This window comes from Betta splendens, chromosome 14 (genome assembly GCF_900634795.4).
Source record: "Betta splendens chromosome 14, fBetSpl5.4, whole genome shotgun sequence".
NCBI lineage: Eukaryota > Metazoa > Chordata > Actinopteri > Anabantiformes > Osphronemidae > Betta > Betta splendens.
Window position 1 is genome coordinate 16,959,174 of NC_040894.2, and position 26,049 is coordinate 16,985,222.

Consider the following 26,049-nt stretch of genomic DNA (forward strand, 5'->3'; position numbering starts at 1 on the left):
CTTAGTTGATACAATCTGTATGAGTTGGTTAAAAATCCAGACCTACAGTCATTAACTAAATGCAGAGCTGCCAACTAACATGGAGTTTGGAAATTTGTTGTCACAGTTAGACACATTAAACTGAATCTTCTGTATGTCAATAACCTCACTTGTAAATTATGTTATTATGTGTTCAAGCAAAATTTGATTATTAGTTAAAATTTTGAATCATAATAGGTCACATCAAATGCGTGAAAAGCTTTCATTGTATTACAGTATTAAACTATGCATTGAGCAATTAAATTAAATATACTAGATTTAAGATTCAAAAAACTTTATCATTCCCAGACGGAAATTATTTTGCACACATTGATCGCTGTGCCGCTGTCACAGTTAGAGGTACACACAAGAAGGTAGGGAGATTAAAAATAAGAATGCTAACACATGCACACACACTCACATCTAATTACTGGCTAAAGTTTTATTATTATATATGTTATTGCTGGGATGAAGATTAATCCTTACAGATATTGATCAGCCTCTGGCTGAAGGTGCTCCTCTGTCCAGCCAGCACACTGTCTAGGGCAGGGGTGGGCAATTATTTTTGCCCAGGGGCCAAATGAGAAGCAGAAAATAGTGTGGAGGGTCGGGCCAAAGGTTTGAAGTCTACTCTGGTTATTAATTTACTTTCTACTTTAAAATAAGTAAATGGCATTGTTTACAGAAGCTGGTACGTTATGTGTTATTATTCAGCAAGAGTGTAAACTTTTACAAAAAACTGAATTTATTCATTAAAATAATTCAAAACAGTAAACCTAAAACATTTGTAACTCTTTTTCACTAACATTAACCTCACAATGCTTTCTGAGAGAAATCAGTGAGAGAAATCTAGCCTCTGTTGAGCTTTAACAAGTGCATCAAAGTCGGGTTGCATGTTTGAGGTGAAGATGTGAAGCACATCTGACAGTTGCTCATCAGTGAGAGAGGATCTGTACCTGGATTTGGTAAGTTTCATTACTTAGAATGTCTGTTCTAATGTGTAGGTAGATCCAAAAAGAACAAGCATCTTCTGAGCATGTTTCCTCATGTTTGGAAAATTCTCTTGAGAGATGAGTAGAACTCCAGCAGTGATGTTTAATTTTGATTTAAAGTGTTCTGCAAGTACTGTGTCTGACTGCAAGCCTATGAGCTCCATCTGAACATCACTGGGTGCATTATCCACATTGCATGTGAAGGGACAGGAAATCAAGTTCATTTCATCCTCAATCTTTTTAAAATCTTCAAATCACCTTGAAAACTCACTGTGCAGATCTTCTAACATGGATGAGTACCTGCAGAGGTAACGAGCTGATGGTATGACTTCTTTCAGGGTTTGCATGTGAGTTAGAGTGTTGTTCTCTAGTCGATTTGAAAGAAATTGTAACTTTCTCATGAAAGCCTTCACCAGGTTATGCATTTCATGAACAAAAAGGCCTTTGCCTTGCAGTTTAGTGTTCAGTTCATTTATCAGTGCTGTCACATCAACTGCAAATGCTAAATCTGCTATCCAGTCCACATTTGAGAGCTCAGGGATGTTTCTGCCTTTAATCTCACAAAACTCTTGAATCTCTGCTTTCAGGTCCCAAAATCTTTTTAACACTTTGCCCAGACTAAGCCACCTGACAGCTGTATGGTAACTAATGTCACCATGTTCATTATCATGTTCTTCTAAAAGTGCAACAAACTGCCTGTGATTCAATGCCCAGGCCCTGATAAAGTTAACTATTACAACATCAACAACATTGTTAAGTTAAGCGCTGACTTGCACAACACATGCTGATGTATAATACAATGTATAAATACCAATTTATGCTCTGCCTCAAATTTAGTTACTATATCTTGTATCCGTTTTAAAAGTCCGACATTTTTCCCTGTTAGATTCAGACAACCATCAGTAGTGACACCTACCAGTCTGTCCCATTTCAATCCAAGCTTGTCCATGCATTTGTTTACCTCCTTGAACAGATCACTCCCCGTTGTTGTTCCTTTCATTGGTCTCATTGCTGGTAGCTCCTCCGTAATCTTGAAGTCCTGCGTTATTCCTTGGAGAAACACAATTAACTGTGCAGTGTCACGGACATCACAGCTCTCGTCCAAAGCCAAAGGGAAAAAGTAAAAACTCCCCACTCCACTTTTTAGTTTAAGTTTGAGATTCTCCCTGATGTCCTCTACCCTTCTGGTCACGGTTCGCCTGGACAGCAGGACTTTCTCAAATGCGTCTTTATTCTCCGGACATGTTAGCGCTGAAGAGTCCACCAAGCACTCTTTGACAAACTCTCCCTCCGAGAATGGCTTACATTTTTTAGCGATTTTGTGGGATATTACAAAGCTGGTCTTAGTTGCTGCATCCCGGCCTGCGTGTAGCTTGGTAAAATAGCCTTGTTGTTTTCCTAGCTTTGCTAGCAAAGCTTCTGATGTCCGTGCTCTCTCAGGCTCAGTCAAGTTTTTGTATTTTTCCGCATGTTTCGTCTCATAATGCTGACTTACGTTGTACTCCTTAAACACGGCGACCTGTTCGCCACAAACTAAACACACAGGTTTACCTCTGACTTCAGTAAATAAATATTTAGTGGTCCATAATTTCTTGAAACCTCGCCCTTCGGCATCCACCTTTCTTTTTTAGCATGTGCGAACATTTTGAAGGGTGACAGTGGCTTACTGACTTGTTTTACAGAGTACGTAAAGGACGTGCATACACTATTGTAAGCGGGTGTTATGAACGTTGTGTGTGCATGAGTGGCACACTTTGACCTTGTGTCTTTCCCCTTTCCCGCGTGTTCTGGATGCGGGTTGTTTAATAAAAACGGAGACGTGTTCCCGTATTTTGAGAATATACTAATATAATTTACAGTAAACAGGCTTCAAGATAAAATCACTGCTGTTTTAGTCCACACATTATGTAGAATTTTGAAAGTAGGTTTTATTTTCTTAACTCCAAGCAAACTTTCGCAGGCCGGTCAGAGTCAGCTCGCGGGCCGTATTTGGCCCTCTGGGCCTTGAAATGCCCACCCCTGGTCTAGGGGGTGGGAGGTGTTGCCTATGTTAGAGAAGAGTTTAACCAGCATCCTCCTCCAGGGGGGTGGGTCCAGCTCCAGGTGGGTCCAGGTGTATATATACCCCCATCGTGATTGTTTCCAGATGTGCAGCCGTTTGTGTACAGGGAGAATAATAGGGGTGAAAGGACACTGCCTTGGTTGGATCCAGTGCTGATGGTCCAGGAATCAGAGACAAGTTTCCTCAGCCTCACGTACTGCTATCCGTGAGTGAGGAAATCTGTGATCCACCTGCAGATGGAATCAGGCTCCAATCCTTCAGGTCCTGCAAATGTGCAGCTCCTGGAGAGACGGGAAGTGTCAGCCAATCTCTTCTCCGCACAGTGGATGACTCACTGGAGCTTGGCCTTGTCTCTGGCCATGGCCGCAGTGAACCAGACCGTGGTGGAGAACGTGAGGATGGATTTGATGAAGGCAGTGTCGAAGCTTGACAACTTCTTTACAGGAAGGTGAAACTTCTTCAGCTGCGTCAGGAAGTACATCCTCTGCTGAGCCTTCTTGGTGATGGAGCTGATGTTCTGCTCCCACTTGAGGTCCAGGCTGATGATGGTGCCCAGGAAGCGGAAGGACTCCACAGAGGTCACCGGGGTCTCACAGAGGATAACAGGGGGGAGGGGGGCTGGGTCCTTCCTGAAGTCCACTGTCTTCAAAGAATTGAGCTCTAGGTTATTAGTGCTGCACCATGACACCAGACTGGCTATCTCACTTCTGTAGGCCGACTCATCACCGTCAGAGATGAGGCCGATGAGGGTGGTGTCGTCAGCAAACTTCAGGAGTTTGACAGACTGTGAGCAGTCGACATTTTTGCGCTTGCTATCCCGATACTTTCCAACATCTACAAATGCTATGGCATTTATTTCTGTCAGGTTTTGGCAGAGATCAGACCCACATGCACAGCACCGAGATGTCAGACAGATGGTAAAATCTAAGGGTTTAATACAGTTCTCTTTTTAACAGACGGTCCAGGTCATACACAATGAATCTCAGGTTTCGGTACAGAGGGAGCAGGCTGAGTCAGGTCCAGGGACAGGCAAGGTTTCGTCCATGGCGCCCACGGAACCCCCCCCCAGCCAGGGCGGGTGGAGGAAGGCCTCAGGAGGAGGGACCGGACCCAGACTCCCCAGTGGCGGCCTGGCTGAGCTGAGACGCCCCTCCCAAAGCAGGAACCACGGGATGTGCCGCATGAAAATCCCGGATGAGGGACTTGTCCAGGATGTCCCTGGCAGGGACCCAGGAACATTCATCGGGACCATACCCCTCCCAGTCCACGAGGTACTGGAACCCCCTGCCTCGTCCTCCCGGACTGTGTATGCCGGAGCACCGTCCACAACCCGGGGTGGTGGAGGTGGTTGATGGAGAGGCACCATGGGACAGGAACGGAACGGCTTGAGGCGACTGATGTGGAACGTCGGGTGGATCTTCAGGGTCCTGGGTAATGACAACCTCACCGATACGGGGTTAAGTATCTTGGATATTGTATATGGACCAATGAATTTTGGTGCCAACTTACGTGGCTGGCCCTGCAACCTAAGGTCCCTGGTTGAGAGCCAAACCTGGTCCCCGACCTCGTACCTTGGTCCCGGAGCCCTCTTACAGTCCGCCGACGCCTTGTAACGGGCCTGAGCCTGCATCATGGTCCTCCTGGCTCGCAGCCACTGTGGTGGAAATTTTCCATAAAGAAGCAGATGAGAGAGTTGTCCTTTTGTGCGATTTATTAAATTAATAAAGAAAAGAAAAATAATGGAGAAAGCAAATAAAAGCATGGATGTTGATCGTGCACATCAACAAACCAAAAACCAGCTGGGGAGATCAGTGAACACACCACGAAGGTGTGATGCAAAGAGCCCACGATCCTCAAGTTGCTTCTGCCTTTTAGCTTCTCTGTCCGACTAGGGTGGAATGTCTTTCTAACCCAATCAAATTACATGCACCATCTCCTCCCTGACGCAGTGTGTGGGAAGATATTTACATTCTCACACCTGCATCGCTGACGACCAACTATCTGTGAGAAAGGAGCACCAAGTCTCAACAGACAGAGACACAACTCCCTGACCTTGGGTTTGGGAGCTAGAGTTGAGAGTCTATCAGGCAGAGACAACCCTTGAACAATCTAGGTGAAATGTCAAATGCATACAGTAAGACAAAACATAAGATATTAATTGCAGAACATAAGTCATAAATCGTATAATAACTGCATAGAAGGAAGAAACAATTTTTCCCATAACACTCCCCCCTTTTGATTACACATTAATCAAACCATAAAAGAATAAAAATTGTCAACATCACATTCTGTAATAAAAGACCCTTGCAAATGAAACAATAAGGGTATTAACTCATCAAGATTCAAGTAACTTAGGGACAAAAGGTTGGGAGCTGTTTTTGGTGGGTAGTTAGAATAACCTCTGTATTGGCATGTGAAGAAAATAAGTCAATAATCATATTTGTATCAGATTATATTTTGTGATCAGATAGCCTAAGACCATCGTCAAAGTCGTTAAGTGAATTAGAGTTGGGGTTTTTGAACATAGTGCATTGAGTCATTTGATACGAGAGTGTTGCTGGGGTCGCACGCATGATGAGACCTCTAACCAGTGGGATAACGCAAAAACCAAGAGAATCACAGCCATCTCCATGATAAAGGAAACAGCTGTGGACATGAGAACAGATTTCCATTTTCCAGACATTTCGTCTAGCCAATTCCAAGGGAAAGAACCTATACCAGAGTTAGCTAAGATTCTGAAGGCCGTGCAGCGCCTTCACCACAATACCATTAGAATCAGTGTTATTCAGGATGTAAGTACAACATGCGTCTCCAAACATAACAGAAAACGCCTCTTTTCTCTGCTAACAATGTGTCTACGGCCATTCAATTGTAATGTAAAAAAGACAATTAATGTATGATAGCCATAGGTTTCCGGTGGGGTTCTGTATCATATAATCTTAAGATAGATTTCATACTTTCAGATCTTTAATTGTACATTTGCGTCTAGAGCGAATAGGAGATTCAGGGATTTAACCAGAATGATGATGCATTTTGTCTCATAACCTCTGTCATCTGTAAATTAAGGATAAAAAGTAATTGTAGCAGTGACTAAAGTGATTGTGAGCAAATTAAACACCAAATCAACTTTAGGATATTTAAACTCAGTGTTGTGAATTATGTGAAATTTGGACTTTGGAATCCCAGTGCTTCCTCCTGAAGTTCTTAACGATCGCCCAGTGCCCTGGTCTGATGGTGTAGTGGTCCTGTCGCCCGTTGTCACCTGTTGGGAAAAATCTGAATTGTGGGGTGAAAAGTGTTTGGGCGGCACGGCTGCCATCAGGCCCAAACCAGACTCCATGGCTACAGGTGGAACCATTCGTCAGCCAGAGTCAGCGTTGCTGTGAGGTAGAAAATGTTTAAAGCACAGGGAGATGAGGAAGGAGAGGGTAGAGAGGAAACGAGGAGAGGGAATGAGGATCAGGAGAGGGAGGGGTTGTCGGGCAGCGACCTTCGCAGCAGCGTCTGCAGCTGCATGTCGGCAGAAACAAAGTTGTCAATGATGTTGTGAGTGGGACAGTTACAAACAGCATTAGCTGTAGGTGGCAGGACAACATCCAGCAAAGCAGCAACCTAATCATAATGTTAGATAGGTTTGCAATCAGACTTCAAAAGCTTCCTATGCTTCCACAGATGACCAACGTGTGACAAGCGTCTGTGGAGTCTGTGTAGATGGTAACAGACTCTCCTTCTGCTAGTTTACCAGCTTCAGTCAACGCGATCAACTCTGCAGCTTGAGCAGAGTAGTGTCTTAGCAAAGCACTAGACTTCAAGACGACCTCTTGATAGTAACGTTCAGCATGTTGAGCAAAGCGGTGTTGCATCTAAGCCATCGGGCTGTAGAAAGATGTAATCTATTCCAAAAGAATCAAAGACACAGTATGAGGACAAAAGAACAGAAGTCGTACAACCTGATTTCTCATTCACTGTTTGAGTGAAAGGTCGTGTAGGGTCAGATCAGGAAGACCCAAAGTAGGAGCCGACTGAAGAGCAAGCTTGAGGTCAGTGAACCTCAGACGTCCACGTGAGACAAGAAGTGGACGATGAAGACGTCTGCATCAGAACCCTGAGTGGGGCCTCAAAGACAGTAAAGTTAGTAATGAAGTTCCTACAATAAGAACAAAGACCTAGAAAAGACATAAGCTGTTTATACGTGCACGGTTGAAGCAGGTTTCAAATTGCTTTAACTCTGTTGGGTGAGATGGATTTGCCATCAGCTGTAATTACAATGACCTAGAAAATAACCTTAGTCTGAACAAAGTGTAATTTAGACAGGCTCGATTTGTGGCCTGTAGCATCTAATGTTTCAGTAGCTTAGTGGTGTCTGCAGTAACGCTATCTATGGCTCCTTTAAGAGGGTGTTGTTGTTTACATGGTCTGTGGTCAGATTTAGGTGTGATGACCACTGGTTCACATCCTCTGATCAAACCTACATCATGTCTGTGTGTGAGCCACAGGGAAGCAGCCTGTATGAGGGCCTCAGTTATAGCTCCCCTTCAGCAGCCAATGATAAGACTACAGCTAAGCTGAAGTTAACACCAACAAAAGGGATTATTTAGAATGTCTGTAGATGTAACCTGCACTCCGTCTGGAGTCAAAATCAATCAAATACCTAAACTACACATCAGATCTCTTTCTAAAAATTTAACTGGGCATAAGTTTGAAAGCAAAAATGAATGTTAAGGTGTCTTGCTGTCAGATGTTGCACAAGACAGTGAAAGAGTAAGCTAAAGTTTTTCTTTAATAGTCTAGTACGTACAGTAATTATTATTACTTCTCTCTAATAGTCGTCTTCCCTTTAATAGTCATTAATAGTCTGTTTCAGTCAGTCTCTGTCTTCCTATAGTCTGGTTTTGTTTTTGTTTTGTTTTCCTATAGTCTGTTTTGTTTTCCTATAGTCTGTTTTGTTTTCCTACAGTCTGGCCAGACAAACCTATAGTGTGCACAAATATTTTTAGAAACATGGAGGATTTTATTACTGAATTTGTTGTAAATTGAAATAGTTTAAACCCATCAGACTGTAAGGTTATGCAGCAGTTGTCATTTAGCTGTTTGTCATCATTTTAAAATCACTCTGTGGGATTTTTTTTTGAGCAAAAAGCGATTCTTCATTGCAATAAGCAGATAAGCATGAACATGAATTTGAGCGTGTATCAGCTGTAAGCGTGTGTCTTCATTGCGTGTATGAATGTTTATGTGTGTGTGTGTGTGTTTGCGGTACCGTCTTCTGTGTCACGTGAAAAGGAACCGTCACCTTCCTCCTTCCCCAACCATCAGTCTGATGTGAGCGCCAGTGGGTGAAGCCTTTCAATGGGACAGTTGTTCCTCGATGACAGACCTTTCCTGGATCCTCACATGCAGCTCTTTTGGGCCGATCACGTCTGAAGCCTCTCCTGTTGTTTCAACCAGTGTCTGTGTCAGAGCACGTCTTCTCGCTCTGCTGTTGCTCTGTCCTTGTTTTCCTTTGCTGATTGTCATAAGCAGGTGTCTGTGTCAGACACACACGCTTGTAGTAGCTGGTGAATCTGATGAGCCCAGAACGTGATGGCTGCAGACGTTGTGGGAGTCGCTGAGGCGTCCATGCTGTGGTCTGTGTCCTCCAGCTGCTGTGGTGTCAGAGCTTCCACCCTGTTCTGGTTGTTGGTCAGGCGCTTCTTCTCCTTCGGTTCTTCTGCTGATGGTGGGAAAGGAGTCCAGATCTGGATTTACCCTCATCGCGCTCAGTTCTGCATTAGGACAAAGAGCAGAAAGAATGGGAGCATTTTCTCTTGACATAATGTGTGTGTGTGTCAGAGTGCAAACAATTATTAAATGAGTTGTTATCTCATTTTTTTCCGTTACTCTCATCTCTCTTTTGTTTCTTTCAGTAGTTTAGTTTCAAAAGTCTTTAGTAATTTGTTTCAATAGTGCTTTTTAAAATCTTTTCTTTTGTCTCTAATTTTTCTTTTAAGGTGCGTATGTCCTTTTACACTAAACGATTCTCCTTTTGAACCCATAACCAGTTTCCCACTCATGGAAACATGAAACGCACTAATAACCATATTTCCTTTCACTTTAATTACGTTTAGTTTTGTACGGTTTCTGACTGGTGGTGAAGACTCAAATTGCCCCGAACCCGTCTTTCAGAGTCCGGCGGTTTCCTGCCTTAGATTTTTTGTGTGTTCCGGCCGGAACCTTCCCAAAATGCCTTTTTTTCGGACGTCTCCGTAGAAAGGGAACCAACCTGATCTTACGACAGAGCCTTTCTCGAAGTATTTCCTCAATGTTAGGCCCCTCTAGGCCCGGGTCCCTCGTATCTTGAAAATACTTCACTCTGTAAACGCGCTCCATCTTTCAGAAGCCGTCTTTTATACTCAGTCCCCCACATGTGGACCATGCACAGATCAAAAAAAACATGTCTGTATCCTCAGTACAGACGGAAGCTCGGTTCCACGAGCCAACCCTTACCAACCGACGTCTCACCACCCAGAGCAGACTTTGACCTAATTAAGAAGGTCGGTATTACAAGTTCTTTCTAGGTGACAGTACCATTCAGGAGCAGACAGGAATCGGAGGTCAGGAACACGAAACAGGATCACGAGACAAGTAGGCAGGACGGTGAAGCGCTGGAAAGTGATGACTGGCATACAACGATCTGGCAACAGGCTATGGGAACTGGTGGTGGTTAAGTATGTAGGTGAGTGATTACTGATTCTAGGCAGGTGTGAGTAATGAGAACCGGAAGTAAGACTGGAGCTAATGAGGTGTGACTGGAAACCGTAACTGCTACACAATAAAACAGGATGTGAATACAAGAACATGACAATTTTATCATAAAAGAGATGAACATTGAGCGTAAAAAACACCAAGGAGAGTCATATCAGGCTCTTGTGGGCCTACCACTGTGGTGAAGCGAAAGCGGATGTGACATTCTCCATGCGTCGGCTAAACGCGTGATTGAAACTGCGAACTGAAAAATACGACAGTGACACCAAGTGGAATTATATATATATTACACAACCCCAAACATGTCTATTTCAAAGCCTGCAGTGAAGAGAAAGGATTTCTGCCTTGAGTCAGGAATTTTACGTGCGCCCACTTACCCAGCGATCTCCGCAATTACCTTGAGATCCTTGCGGAGCATTACCGAAGGGTGCCCAACCCGGAAGCCCAGCGGAGCGCCGGAGAGGTGGCGGTGTGCACCTTGGAGGACGAGGACAGGGTGCTAGAACGCCCCAGTGTCCGCCACCCCTACGAGCGGATGTGTGCGCGACTCGGGGAGTTAGAGCGCATGCTCCGGACCACACCTGGCCCCACGTCGTCGTCTTGGATTACGCCAGCCCCGGTCGCACCACCGATGTTCCCGGGTGCATCTGTTCCTCTGTCCACACTAGATCAGCCTGTGGTCCCGGTTTCAGTTTCTTTTTCCCAGCCCTGTCTGACCGTCGCTGCTGCACCAGCCTGCAAGCTCCAGTTTTGCTCCGGGAGGAATTCCAGCACTCGTGCGGTCCCCCGTCTCATGCCCCCGCTCTTGCCACAGAATCACAGATAGCAGCAGTCCCGGCCCAGGCTTCAGTCCAGTCATGCCCCGCTCTGGCTCCAGTCCAGTCGTGTTCCGCTCAGGTTCAGGCTCCAGCCCAGTGATGTTGCGTTCAGGCTCCAGCTCAGTCATGTTGCGCTCAGGCTCCAGCTCAGTCATGTCGCGCTCAGGCTCCAGTCTCGCGCTCCCTGACGGCTCCAGGGAGGAGGTCGCAAGCAGCCCTGCTGGCTCCAGAGAGGAGATCATACGCAACCCTGCCGACCTGGTAGCAGTGACCGTCCCTATCCCTGTCGGTCCAAGGGAAGCGGCTGTGTTGCCCACCGCTGGTCCGGGAGAGACCAGTCTGGTCCTTGTCGGCCCCGACAGGGCCGTTCCAGCTCCTGTCGGCCTCCAGGCAGAGGCCGTCCCTGTCCGGGTCGGCCTCCAGGCGGAGGTCGTTCCTGTCCGAGCGGGCCTCCGGGCGGAGGCCGTTCCTGTCTGTGTCGGCCTCCAGGCGGAGGCTGTTCCAGCCGCAGTTCCTGTCAGCTTCCAGGCGGAGGGTTGTTCCAGCCGCAGTTCCCGTCGGCCTCTAGGCGGAGGTCGTTCCAGCCGTAGTTCGTGTCGGCCTCCAGGCGGAGGTCGTTCCAGCCGCAGTTACCGTTGGCCTCCAGGCAGAGGTCGTTCCAGCCGCAGTTTCTGTCGGCCTCCGGGCGGAGGTCGTTCCTGTCCGTGTCGGCCTCCAGACACTGGTGGTCCGACGTCGATCACGCTCGCCTCGGTTCCTGGTGGTCCGACGTTGATCACGCTCGCCTCGGTTCCTGGTGGTCCGACGTCGATCACGCTCGCCTCGGTTCCTGGTGGCCCGGCTCCGGCCACGTCTGCATCGGTTCCTGGTGGCACGGCTCCGGCCACGTCTGCATCGGTTCCTGGTGGCACGGCTCCGGCCTCGTTCGTCTCAGCTCCTGGTGGTCTGGCGTCAGCTGTGGCCATCCCGGGCCCCCGTCTGGTCCTGTCTCCATGCCGGCCCTCGTCTTTGGTTCTGGCTCCAGCGTCATGTCCATTCCGGACTCGTCGTCCAGTCTGGTGGCCTGGCCCCCGGCACCTCCTGCCGTTTGGTGGCGCTGCCTCCTTAGGCGCCGTTCGCCTCGGATCCGCTGTCGTCACAGCTGCTCGCCTGGGGAACGTCCCCTCCTGCCGTGGCGATGGCGTGGTCTCTGCCCTCAGCCTCCAGGATCGTCGCCCGCCTGGAGGACATTCCCCGTTCGGGGTGGTTCCCGTGGACGCTGGCCCAGCTCATGGGCACTGAATGTACCGCCCTGCCTCAGCGGCGGCTGAGCAGGATCTCACCGCGTCTCCACCCTCCATAAGAAGGAGCAGCGAGACGTCTCTGTTTATTCGTGTATCCTGGACTTATCTTATAGACATTCATATTGGTTTTCCTTGTTTATTGGACTCGTGGTCATTTTGTTTTTGTTGTCTGGTGGGGTTCCCTTGTCTGTCATGTTTGGGCGTGAGTTTTGTTTTGAGGGGGTTCTCATTGTGCCCTCCTCCAATCCGCCCTCCGCCTGCCCTGTTGGTGTTCCATGCGGGTTGATTTTAGTTCTTTCCATCCGCCAGTCCTCCCTTCGCCCACCCTGCTTGGCTGTTCATGTTTTCTTTGGTCGTCTGGAATCCGCCCTTGGGGGGTGGGGGGGGGGGGTACTGTCACAGTTCGGTCTGGTTCTTGTCATCCATCCATTTTCTAAACCGCTTATTCCCTAATGCGGGGTCACGGGGGTGTTGGAGCCTAACCCAGCTGACTATGGGCGAGAGGCAGGGTACACCCTGGACGGGTCGCCAGTCCATCGCAGGGCAGGTTCTTGTCATGTCCCGGGTTTTATTTTGAAAGGAAATGTTTTCACTCATGTTTTGCTTCAGCTTCCTGTTTTGTTTTGAAGGACTTCCTGTTTTGTTCACGTCACAGCTGTTTTCCTGTCACTACCGGTCCTCATTACACACACCTGTCAATAATCAGTAATCTGCGTCAGTATATAGTCTCCACCTCACACACTCTCCGGTTGCCAGATTGTTTGCGTGCATTCCACCACCCTTTTTTCATTGCCTAGCTCTGTGAACCAGAACCTTGTTTTGATCATCGTGTGCGACATCTGCCTAATCCCTGTCTGCCTTGTCTGCCTTGTCCATGGAGCCTTCCTGGTAACAATCCTGCACGATTTTCTGACCACTATTCTGCCTCTTCCTGAACGGTACTGTTATCTTTACCAGCACGTTAACGAACCCTGTCTGTCCACGGAACTGAGCCTGCCTGAACCCTTGTATTGTACTTTACTGCTTACCCGTGAATGAGCCTGCCTGACTCTAACCCTGCCTTTCTGGAATAAATCGATTTTTTCAAATTCCAAGCTTGTTTGTGCCATGCATGTGGGTCTGTTACCTACAATGTTCTGACAGTCTTATTTGCACAGAGAAAGTTGCGGTGCACATGGAAATGACAATTTAAAACGTCATTAAACAACTACACATGCTGAGGAGTATGCAAAATACTAGAAAGATGAGAGGGTCAACCAGGTTGCTTACTGTAAAACATGCCTATTGAGACAACAAGATTTCTTCAAGAAAGCAACCAAAGAGAGTAATGCAACAGTTGAAGCTAGCTATATAGTTAGTAGGATGATTGCTAAAGCAGGAAAGCCATTTACAGAAAGCACATTTGCCAAAAAGTACATATTACAGGCAGCAAATATAGTCTGTCTGGAAAAGAAAGGTAATTTTAGCAACATCAGCCTTTCTGCCAACACCGTGCCACAGCGGACTGTACTGGCCCCCTTCCTCTTCACCCTCTATACGTTAGACTTCAGACACAACCCAGTGACAGACTGATCCACCATTGCTGTGTGAAGGAGAGATTCCGTAGATCTTTCCTACCAACTGCTATCAGACTGTATAACCAAAACTATTAACCACGTCCCACGGCATTCACTCACCTAATGCATCAGTGGTTACCTAGTAATCTGCTCTGCACAATATTTGTGCAAACTCTGTACATATCTATTCTATATTTACACAATGTGCAAAAAACTTTGCTGTGCAACATTTGTGCAAACCGGTATAAGACTTATTATACTTATATACTAACCTCATACTCACTCTACTGTACCTGTACTGTACTGCATTGTACTGTTCCAACACAAACTGTTCTGTTGCTGTATTCTCTCTAAATCTGTACTTGCTGTTGTGTGAAGTAATTTCTCCACTGTGGAACTATTAATTTTTCTTATCTTATGTTGGGTGTCAGATGACAAATAAACATCTGATATCAGACATCATTCATTTCCTTGTTTCTCAGTCCACAGCCTCATAGCTGAGCTATAGCTTGCTTGAAACAAATGAAGTAAAGAACGACCCGTAACGTGAAGACATTTGTGGCTGAGGAAGGTTTCTGCCTGACAAATTCATCCATTTACAACAACAGCTGTGAAAATACCTTTACAATATAACAAAATTATTTAAAGCTGCTGGTGCCTGCTGCTGGAGTCCCTCGAAACCTTTACCTGGTGGATCCTCCAGAGGCTTGCTGTTGTGAAAACCTTCTATTTGACAACCCCTAACCCCTAACAATGCTCACAAGCAGAAACAGTTGCTGTGGGCCCAGACATACATGAACACTAATTTTCAAACAGTCTTGTTTACTGATGAGTGTCGTGCAACCCTAGATGGTCCAGATGGATCGAGTAGTGGATGATTGGTGGATGGCCACCATGTCCCAACAAAACGATGTCAACAATAAGGTGGCAGAGTCATTTTTTTTGGAAAGAGAGCTGGTAGGCCCTTTTAGGGTCCCTGAAGGAAAATGTGAAAATGATCTGACACTTTCTTTCATGGTACAAAAAGAAGAACTGTGCCTTCCGTAGATAAGTCATCTTCATGCATGACAGTTGACCGTTTTTGTTGAAATTTCCCATAAACAAGCAGATGCGAGAGTTGTCTTTTGTGTGATTTATTATAAAAGTGAGTAAGAATGTTTATATTCTCACTTCTGCATCACCATGTCTTGTTATCAAAAAGAAGGGAACACCAAGCTTCAAAGACAAGTTGCATTTGGTTTTACAGCCTTGTAACAATGGCTGTAAAACAATTCCAAAAGGATCAATAACACACTATGAAGCACCAACAAGGTGACTTTAGAGTAGCCAACAATGTCAGGTGAAGCCAGCATGGCTTTTTCTGCTGCAGCCACTGCTCGTAGACACCATGAAAGTTTAGCAGCAGCTGCTTGAGGCTTGGCAGAAAATAGGCTACAGGACAGAAGAACAGAAGTCGTACAACCTGTTTTTTTATTCACTGCATAGGGTCAGATCAGGGAGACCCAAATTGGAGCAGACTAAAGACGTACATGTAAAAGAAAAAGTGGACAATGAGGACATCTGCATCATAACACTGAGTGGGGCCTCAAAGACAGTAAAGTTAGGAATGAAGTTCCTACAATAAGAACAAAGACCTAGAAAAGACATACAGTCGTAGCACTTAAAGGTGTCAGAACAACTTAGTTTTTCGTTCTCTGAAGAACACATGCTGTACAGGACAGGTCAGATGCATCTCTGGAGGTCGTATCACTTGGTGAACCAAGCTGTCATGCAGCTTGCAGGAGGTTTTTGTTTTCCTATAGTCTGGCCAGACAAACCTGTAGTGTGCACAAAACCTTTTAGAAACATGGAGGATTTTATTCCTGACTTTGTTGCAAATTAAAATTGTTTAAACCCATTAGAATGCAAAGTCATGTAGCAGTTTTCATTTAGCTGTTTGTTATCATGTCTTGAGCAAACAGCGATTCTTGATTTCGATAAGCAGATAAGCATGATGTAGCAAGGGGCAGTTCTTCTTCCAATACCCCTCCTGACCATAGCCATAACAGACATTTCCTGGATGCAGCTCTATTGGGCCAATCACACCTGAAGCCTCTTCTGTTGTTGTTTTGACCAGTGTCTGTGGCAGAGCACGTCTCCAAGGATGGCAGACGTAGCTCACTCTGCTGTTTCTCTGTCTTTGTTTTCCTTTGCTGATTGACATAAGCAGGTGTCTGTGTCAGACACACACGCTTGTATGATAGTTTCACGACCTCTGAAGCTTCAGAGAGCAGTCCTTTTATGCTGGTGTAGGGCTTGTAGTAGCTGTTAGCCCTTAGCAACTTTCTCTGGCTTTTAATCCTTTTCCCTGGCCCCATTGGAATGTCTCTCTGAAGCAAATGAATTGTATGTGCCACCTTATCTTGGCGTGAGTGAGAATGTTTACATTCATTCATACATTTGGTATTACAGCCTTGGGTCTGTTGGGGAATCAGATAGGATGGAGCCAGAGACCGGGTGTAAAGGACAGACACATATCATAAACTATTGGTCAGTCAAACAGAACATCAGATGTTTAAAGGAGACTGATCATACTTTTCATTTTAAAGAATATTGGACATCAATGTGTCAGTAAGGTCAGTAATTTCCATTCCAAAAAACCCTTAAGATCGTCCACACTGCCCCTGTCAATGTGTGGTTTTCACTACCCATCAGTAAACGCTGCATTTTCCTGGCTTGTCGCAAGCAAAGCTGCTCGCCACACCTCTGTGCGTAAGCGCATACCTTTTTTGTTGTTTTTCTTTTTTTTTTTATTCGCTTCGTGGATAAGAAGCACCACACGGTTAGGATACAATAGGTGGCAGTGGTGCGACATTGAAAATGCAATCCAACGCAATCCTCCTCCTCAGAAGAAGACCCACTACAGGACTGCACAACAATAGCCAGCTGGTCCGGTAGTGTAGTACAACCATAAATCTACGATCCCGAATCTGACCCTAAAGCTGAAGAGGAGGCTGTTGAAGTCACCACATTTCGGCTGATGCAAGATGTGTCTCATTGGTAATGTTGCATTTACTTCGATTTATTTTATTTATGTCATTTGCAAAGCGACTAGCGGTTGCTAATGCTTATGCTAAATGGCCTGTGCAGCTTGAATATTCACAACACGACTTACCTGGAAAACTCTCGTTAATAGAAAACACTACTTTACCTTACATTATACAAATAAATAAAAGTTTGAGAGCATAGCTGAAATAATATAAATACATTTTACACTGTTTTTGTCTTACTTGTGCTGCTGCTCGGACAATTTTATTTAAAAAATGTGCATTAACACTGCAATCACTGCATGACCTACCTTGGAACAAAAAGCATTGGTTCAAATTATATATTGACCTGATGTATTTTTAAGAATAAGAATAAGAAAACCTTTAATAGTCCCGCAGTGGGGAAATTACGTCTCACAACAGCAGTACAGATGAGCGAGAATACAGGTACAGAACAGTATGTTGGCACAGTGCAAAGCAGTACAGTACAGTTAGAGTAAGTATGAGGTCATTGCAGGGTTATTGCACAGTAATGGGTATAAGATTTTTACCGGTAACAATATACATGATTGTTCACAGATTTACACAGATATTGTGCAGAGCAGGTTGCTATATAAACCACTGATGCAGTGGGTGAGTGACTGTAGTGGGACGTGGAACAGTTCTGATTGTACAGTCTGACAGCAGCAGGTAGGAAGGATCTACGATATCTCTCCTTCACACAGCGAGGGTGGATCAGTCTGCTACTGAAGCTGCTCTCCAGAGCAGACAGTGAGTCCTCCAGTGGGTGAGAGACCTGGTCCATGATGGATGTCAGTTTAGCCAGGACCCTTCTCTCACCCACCTCCTGCACCGTGTCCAGAGTGCAGCGCAGGACAGAGCTGGACTTCTTGATGATCCTGGAGGTGCATGGTTGAAGTCCCCAGAGATCAGGAAGAGGGCCTGTGGGTGCTGTGTTTGCAGCCTGCTGGTGACTGAGAGCAGGGTCTCAGAAGCTGTGTCAGCGTTAGCGGAGGGTGGGACGTACACAGCAATTATTATAACGTGTGTGAACTCCCGTGGCAGATAGAATGGCCTCATGCCCACCGCTAACAGCTCAATGTCTCTGTTACACGGCTTGACAGTGCAATGTCGTGGCATACACCACCTGGTGTTCACAAACACAGCCAGACCCCCTCCCTTCCTCTTACCGCTGTTCTCCGTTCTGTCCGCACGTAGCAGATGAAAATTGTCCAGTGCGACAGTCGAGTCCGGGATGAGTGACGTCAGCCAGGTCTCCGTGAACAGCAGGACGCTGCTCGTTCTGTACTCCGGCTGGTGCCGTGTGAACGCCGCGAGCTCGTCGATCTTGTTGGGGAGAGATCTCACGTTCCCCATGATGACGGAGGGGACAGCGGGCCTGAAGCGTCTCGTTTTCTCCCGTCGTAGTTTTCCGGCGCGGCGCCCACGTCGGGACTTCACTAGCACCTCAGCGGTGATCTCGTGTCTGTCTCTGGGCAGAACTACGGCGCTGCGCAGCGCGACCAGCTGCTCCGCGGTGTAAACAATGCGCGCTCTGACCCCGACGCACATTGTAGCTTAAAACAGCTTTTGTACTGCGCCAAACTTAGAAAAACTATACAAAAGCTGTGTACAGGTTGTGTACACTAATGCTACTAAGAAAACACTAGAAAGGTAAACTTAAATAAGTGAAGAAAGTAATAAATAGAAGTAAGAGGACAAGAGCTGTTGTGACCAGCAGCCAGCTCAATCGGCGCCGGAGAAAAAACTGCTTTTAATTATGTTTTTTGATCATTCTTGATAAATCTGACAGTAATATGTCTCTGTATCTGAAGTTGTTACAGGTATCTAGTGTACAGAGGCTAGTGAGCTGGTGCTGGGGATTCCTGGAGTGAAGAATCTGAGTTGCCATCTCCTTATGCGTGGGTTGTACATCAAGGCAGAGTTTCCTAATGGATAAAACACTAAAACACTCACTGTATGATGGATGTAGTCCACCTGTGAAATAACTCCTTTAGCGTTTGAGTAGAAATGTGTTTTTTGTGTGTGCAATAAGCATTAAGATTTTTTTTTGTTGGTTTTATATTTACACATGCTTTTTATTTATGGCTGGTTCACATTTAAAGCTTACCATATTAGAAAGAGGAAAAACATGTAATTTCAATACTATGATTTCCTAAATAAAAGTGTTTTCCCCTCAGAAAAACAGAGATCAGTGAAATACCTAATAGTTAAAGACAACTTTATTATCAACCAAAAAAAATGCACCACTACTCCAAAGCTAGAACAAACTGTTATCTTCACTCTATAATGTGCAATGTATAGGTTACTGAGTTAATTAAGAAGTCTGGGGGTTTGAGGACAGAAGCATTTGCAGGGCCTTGCAGATAAAATGCTTGATGGAAGTAGGGTAAACAGACCATGTCCTGGGTAGGGGGTAAACTGGGTTATGTTGCAGATTTGTTTCTGCAGCAGGACAGGTATAGTTGTAGAGATGACCAGGGAGATGTGGTGATCCTTGTTCTCATCACTATTTGGAAGACTTTGAGCGGAAGCAGTCCTCTACCAGATGGAAGCTGTGGTTGTCCTCACCATCACTTCATCAAAACAAAGGTACTGGAATCAGAATTGTAGATTAGTGAAATGTTCAGTACAGTGTGTAGATCAAAACCTTTTCTAATGTAACAATACACAATACCAGACAAAAAAAGAGGACAGGCCTGCCTGTACTAAAACAACAGATTAAAAGTTGTTACAATTCAAATATTTACGGCCTGTTAGCTCAGTTGGTAGAGCGTCGACCTCGGAAAGCAAAAGGTCTGCGCTTCGATCCCCTGGCATCAGGGGTGTGCCTGAGCAAGACACTTCGCGCTAGCTCCCCGAGCGCCGCTCATGTGGCAGCTCACTGCTCCCCCAAGGGGGATGGGTCAAATGCAGAGAACAAATTTTCCCACTTTGGGACTAATAAGGGTTTATAAAAATAAATAAATAAATAAAATCTAAACAGTATACACCAATTAAAATTAAAGTTTTCTATTGCCTATCTTACTGTTGGTACATACAAACGTACATACCTTCACTCCTGAGCTGGGCAGCAGATGTTTGTGTACAAACAGTCTGCAGCAATTTTTCTGTTTGACAACCATCTTGCATGTGGGTAACTGGGATGTGCCCCCCTACATAGTATAGAAAAGTATATTAGTATAGAAAAAGACAATGTTACATTTATTGTAAATTGTATTGGTCCTACAAATATAATGGCTTTGGTACACACGCTACAGGTAACTGACCAGATAAGCAGCAGTTCTTGTAGAGATGTGACTAATTAGCAACTAAGCCTGCAACACAACACAGTAATCATTCCAACTAATCATGTTAGAATTTGATAGAACAATGACTTAACCCCAAATCACAAGTTGATTTAGGCTGTGACACAGGACGGGGTAATAACAAACATAACCGCGTTCATCTGCAGTTTCTTATTGTAGCGATCGACCAGCTGTAGCTCTAAAGTGCAAAGGCCTAACGGCATGCTAACGGCCAAATCACAACTGATTTTGTGAAGTATAAAAATAAGCTGCAATTTTTCCAATAAAATAAACTGCTGTTCCAATTATGTCCACTGGGTATCAATTGTGTTAAGCAAGTAAACTGTTTATACCGGGACAGAGCAAGTAGGTCAAGCAAGTCTGGCCAGTCTGGATGAGCTACTTTAAATTCAATTCTATTTTATTTGATCTTATCTGCCTTAAACAATTGGGGTGAGAGGCTAGACAGAGAGAAAAACACTGCAACACAACAAGAAAAAACAGGACACAGGCAGGATGGTTGGATCTGCAGCTGTCCATCACAGACACATAGCTCTGAGTTCGATGACACCTGTACATGAGGACAGAGTGGTGGAGAGAGAGAGAGAGGGGGAGAAGCACAACTACTCGAGAGAAAGAGACAAAGTTTATTAAAATGGAACAATGATGGGAGGTTATTGGATAGAAGAGATAGAAGGAAACAGAGGAGCTCAGTGTATAAATTAAGTCCCCCAGCAGTCTATGTCTATTGCAGCTTAACTAAGATATGGTTCCTGTGACTAACAATCATTGCCAGTGACCTGAACCATTTCTAACTATAACCTTTATCAAAAGGAAGGTTTTAAGCCTGATCTTAAAGGTGAATCGTTTCAGCTTCTCGAACCTGAACAGGGAGCTGGTTCCACAGGAGAGGAGCTTGGTAGCTAAAAGCTCTGCCCCCTGTTCTACATTTAAACACTCTAGGAACCGCAAGTAGCCCAGTGCTCTGAGATCGAAGTGTTCTGCTGGGAGCATAAGGAACTATGAGGTCTTTAAGATAAGAAGGAGCTTTATCATTGAGTACTTTGTATGTGAGTAGGAGAATTTTAAATTCTATCCTACATTTTACAGGCAGCCAGTGCAGAGAAGCTAATGTAGGAGAAATGTGATCTCTCTTTCTAAGTCCTGTCAGAACTCTGGCTGCAGCATTTTGAATGAGCTGTAGGTTTTTTAAGGAGCTGTTAGGACATCCTATGAGTAAGGAGTTACAGTAGTCCAGCCTAGAGGTAACAAATGCATGGATCAGTTTCTCTGCATCGCTCTGAGAGAGGATGCTTCTGATTTTAACTATATTTCTAAGGTGGAAGTAGGCGGTTCTGGAGATTTGTTTAATGTATGATGTAAAAGAGAGATCCTGGTCAAACATGACACCAAGGTTCCTCACAGTAGAATCTGAAGCTAATGTTATGCCATCCAGGGTGGCTATCTGACTCAATAGTGTCTCTCTCAGATTTTTAGGCCCAACAATAAGAATCTCGGTTTTATCTGAGTTTAGTTGAAGGAAGTTTTGGGACATCCAGGATTTGATGTCTTTTAAACAACCCTGAATTTTGACTAGTTGATCTGTTTCATTTGGTTCCAAGGACATGTATAGCTGAGTATCATCTGCGTAAAAATGAAAATTAATAGAATGCTTTCTAATAATCTCACCTAGAGGAGACATGTATAGGCTAAACAGAATTGGACCCAGCACAGAACCCTGTGGTACTCCATAGCTAATCCTTGTGCATGTGGAGAATTCATCATTAACATGAACAAACTGGAATCTGTTCAACAAATAGGATTTAAACCATCCCAATGCTGTTCCATTAATCCCGATTCTATGTTCTAGTGTCTGTAATAGAATGTTATGATCAATTGTATCAAATTCAGCCCTAAGATCTAACAGGACAAGGACAGAAACTAGACCATTGTCCGAAGCTAATAAAAGATCATTAGTGACCCTAACCAGAGCTGTTTCTGTGCTATGATGTTTTCTAAATCCTGACTGAATCTTCGTACAGGTTATTCCCACTCAGGTGGTCAGATAATTGTTTAGCCACGATTTTTTCCAGAATCTTGGAAATAAAGGGTAAATTTGAAATGGACCCATAGTTGGCTAGTTGTCCAGGGTCAAGGTTTGGTTTTTTCAATAGAGGTTTGACCACTGCCACCTTAAAAGCCTGTGGTACATAGCCTAGTTGTAAAGATTGGTTGATTTGATTTAATATGGACGAGCTGATTAAAGGTAGAACTTCTTTGAGTAATCTGGTTGGGATTGGATCTAAAAGACAAGTAGACGACTTGGAAGAGTTGATTATTGAGGTTAACTCCATGTGAGTTATGGGGAAGAAGTTGTCTAGGTAAGACAGAGGATTTAATAAATTTAAAGTTGATGGATCTAGACAGTGCTTTCTGTCATTTGGAAGAAGTCGCTGCTGAATGTTTTTTCTAATGATAATTTTATTAGTAAAGTAGTTCATAAAGTCATTGCTGCTGAGATTTAAGGGGATAGTAGACTCAATACAGCTATGACTCTTTGTCAGCCTGGCTACAGTGCTGAAAAGAAACCTGGGGTTGTTTTTGTTTTCCTCAATTAGTGAGGAATAATATGTTTTTCTAGCAGCACAAAGTGCCTTTTTATATTTCATTAGACTGTGCTTCCATGCAATGCAGTTTACATTTGTTTTGTTGGAACGCCACTGTCTTTCTAGTTGTCTAGTCCTTTGCTTTGGGCTGCGGATCTCTGAGTTATACCACGGAGCTAACCTCCTCTGATTCACTGTCTTCTTCTTCAGAGGAGCCACTGTGTCTAACATTGTACGTAGAGAAGCTGCAGCATCATCTACAAGACAGTCAACCTATTCATAAGGATTAAGGTGACTGTTCTCTGTGTATCTACAAGACATTGAGGCAAAAGATGATGGAATCATCTGCTTGAATCTGGCAACAGAGTTGTCAGATAAACATCTGCTATAATAACATTTCTTTCCAGCTATTGTAGGGTCAATTGTGCTAAATTCAAAAGTTAATAAGAAATGGTCAGATAACAGAGGGTTTTGGGGAAGAACTATTAAATTATCAATTTCAACCCCATATGTCAGGACAAGATGGTTAAAACGATGAGTGGGTTCATTTACCTGCTGTGTAAAACCAATAGTGTCTATTAAGGAGTTAAAAGCAGTGCTGAGACAGTTGCTCTCAACATCTACATGAATGTTAAAGTCTCCCACTACAATGACTTTATCTGTGCTAAGAACTAAGTCAGATAAGAATTCAGAGAATTCAGTTAAGAGTTTTTCTGAGTTTTATAGTCTGGGTGAGAAAGGCTCAGAGTGAGGCTCTCAAATAAGTTATACCTATGTTTAGGTTTAGGAGTAATTAATAAATCTGATTTATAAATGGCTGCTACTCCTCAACCTCTACCTGTACTTCTTGGAACATGATAGTTGATGTGACTCATTGGAGTCAACTCATTTAAAGTAACATATTCATCCTGCTGCAGCCAGGTTTCAGTGAGACAGAACAAATCTATGTGATGGTCACTTATCAAGTCATTTATTAAAAAGGATTTAGTTGAGAGAGATCTGATATTTAATAAACCACACTTTATTAGCTTACTGTTACTTTGTTCCGTAAGAGGAACTGTTTTGATGTTTTTTAAATTCTGGTAAGTCACTCCTCTTTGATTTGTTTGTGACTTGTATAGTTTAGGTGGTCGAGAAGCAGACACAGTCTATGCAATAACTAAGACTAGGAGCGGGTGGCGGCTGTAGAGAACATGCAGAGAGGCGTGTAAGACTGCGACTCTGCGTCCTGGGCTCCACTCTGAGTTGTCACGGAGGCCATGTTACTACAGAGCAGAGAGGCTCCGTTCAACGTGGGATGGACGCCGTCTCTTCTAATCAGCCCAGGTTTTCCCCAAAAAGTGCTCCAATTAGCCACAAAGCCCACATCGTTTGCAGGACACCACCTAGACAACCATCGCTGGTCACATTGGGGGAGGGGTCCAGAGAAAACTACGGAGTCCGACATTGTTTTGGCGAACGAACACACCGACTCAACGTTAGTTTTAGTGACTTCCGATTGGCGTAACCGGGCGTCATTAGCTCCTGCGTGTATTACGATCTTAGCGTACTTACGCTTATCCTTAGACAGGAGCTTAAGATAAGACTCAATGTCACCCGCTCTGGCCCCAGGCAAACACTTAACTATGACCGCTGGATTCTCTAACTTCACGTTTCGGACTATGGAGTCACCAATGATCAGAGTGGGTTTCTCAGCGGGTGTGTCGCTCAGTGGGGAAAATCTGTTTGAAACGTGAAGCGGTGGGTGGTGAACCGTGGGCGCCTGCCTAAAGCTACGTTTCTTACGAGCCGTGACCCAGTCGTTACCCAGCTGCCTGGGACCTGCCGGGGGACTGGTAGCAGCTAAGCTAGGAGGCTCCGCACCGGCTAAAGGGACCTGGCTAGCTGGCCTGTTTTCTAAAGTGCGAAGCCGAGACTCTAAGTCTAACAACCTCGCCTCCAACCCTGCAACTAGCGTACACCTATTACAGATACCATTACCATCACTAAAGGAGGCAGAGGATAAGCTAAACATAAGACACACCGAGCACCGAACAGAGCGAGAGGGAGAGGAAAAGGGGGAAGCCATAGCAGGAAACTAAGCTAGGAGCTACGCTAGCGGAGAAAACACTTAGATAACAGTGTAAATTAGCAGGACGTTTAAAGAAAGGAAAGGATGCTTGAGTGTTACAAGCTTGTTTTGCAACTTTTAGCAGTCGCTATCAGATATAAAACGATAATATTTAGAAAAGAGCAGAGAGTAACGCTGTACACACACAGCGGCAGCAAACGTCAGTAACCGGAAGTGACGCGATACGCTTACCGTCAGTCAGCCAACCACAGCAAAGTCACAGAGTGTACAGTCGTCTTTGAAACCGTAGTTTGGATCTCCTTTGTCTGTACCGTAGCCTTACCTAACTGTTCCGTCGCCTGCCTCTGTGACTTCGCCATCGCCTGCTCCCCTTGTGCTGTTGCCAGTCTGCCTTTGTGTACTGACCTTAGACCTGTATTTTGACTCCGAGCTTGTGTTATAAGATAGTGGACCCACTGTACTGTGCATGTTTTCCTCAATGTGGCCCCTGAGCTAAATGAGTTTCACACCCCTGGCTTAGTTAAATCCAGGTGGCCAGGCAGCGTATATCCTTAGGTAGTAGAATAATAAAACATTAATAGGATCTGGTTTTGTGTTCGTCATTCTTCAGTGAACATTTAGAGGTTGTTGAAACAGCGAAAGAACTCGTGACAAAAGATTTATTTAGTTTTTATCAAGGTAATCATCAAACAAACAATTATTATTAAGTTTTATTATAAAAATTGATATCTGGTGTTTAACTAGCTTAAACACCAGAGTCTTGAAGTTCAAGAAATATGGTAACACTTTATAATAATGTTCAGTAGTAATGCATTTATAATGTATTAGAAAATGTTAACATATATAAAACATATATAAAAAGTAAATCATTTTTTTTTTTAAATGTCAAGTTAACATTTTACAAATGTATTCTAAAATATATGCAAACATTGTACTTAATCATAGACAAGTAGTCCTTAACAAATGATGATTCACTTATAATCATATAATATAATTATACACTGAAGTCCGAGCTGCCCCAGGTGTGGCAGCTTAAGCTGCATGACAGTGCTTGTGTGCATGAATGCAATGCGTTGTTAAAGATCTTTGAGTACCGGTAAGGTAGGAAAGCACTATATAATTGCAAGGAAGGGTTATGTTTTGGCATTAGTATTAAATTATTAATTTAAATCCGTTAAACTGTGTCTTGCCATTTTGTCACACAGCACCTGAAAATTTCCAGGGCAGTGGTTTACAGAAACTCTGTCTGTCTGTACATTAATGGCAGTGAATTGTTTGTGTGTGTGTGTGTGTGTGTGTGTCTGTGTGTGTGTGTGTGTGTGTGTGTGTGTGTGTGTGTGTGTGTGTGTGTGTGTGTGTGTGTGTGTGTGTTTGTGTGTGTGAGCAGCTGAAGAAAAAACAGGTGTACGTGGAAAAGGTGGAAAGGATGCAACAGGCTCTGGCTCAGCTTCAGGCAGCTTGTGAGAAGAGAGAACAACTGGAGCATCGACTTCGTACTAGACTAGAACGAGAGCTGGAGTCACTCCGCCTGCAGCAGGTAACACCAGCTACTGAAGACCCTGAGC

General features: G+C 44.5%; 1 protein-coding gene across 9 annotated transcripts in view; it reads left to right on the forward strand.

Annotated features, from left to right (window-relative positions):
• amot (angiomotin) overlaps positions 1-26,049 on the forward strand; it is a 162,924-nt gene that overhangs the window by 62,706 nt on the left and 74,169 nt on the right. For all 9 annotated transcript variants that reach the window (XM_029172838.3, XM_029172837.3, XM_041073644.2 and 6 more), the window contains one exon: positions 25,872-26,021. In XM_029172838.3, the coding sequence (XP_029028671.1) occupies positions 25,872-26,021 (150 nt within the window). The remainder of the gene's footprint in view (positions 1-25,871; positions 26,022-26,049) is intronic.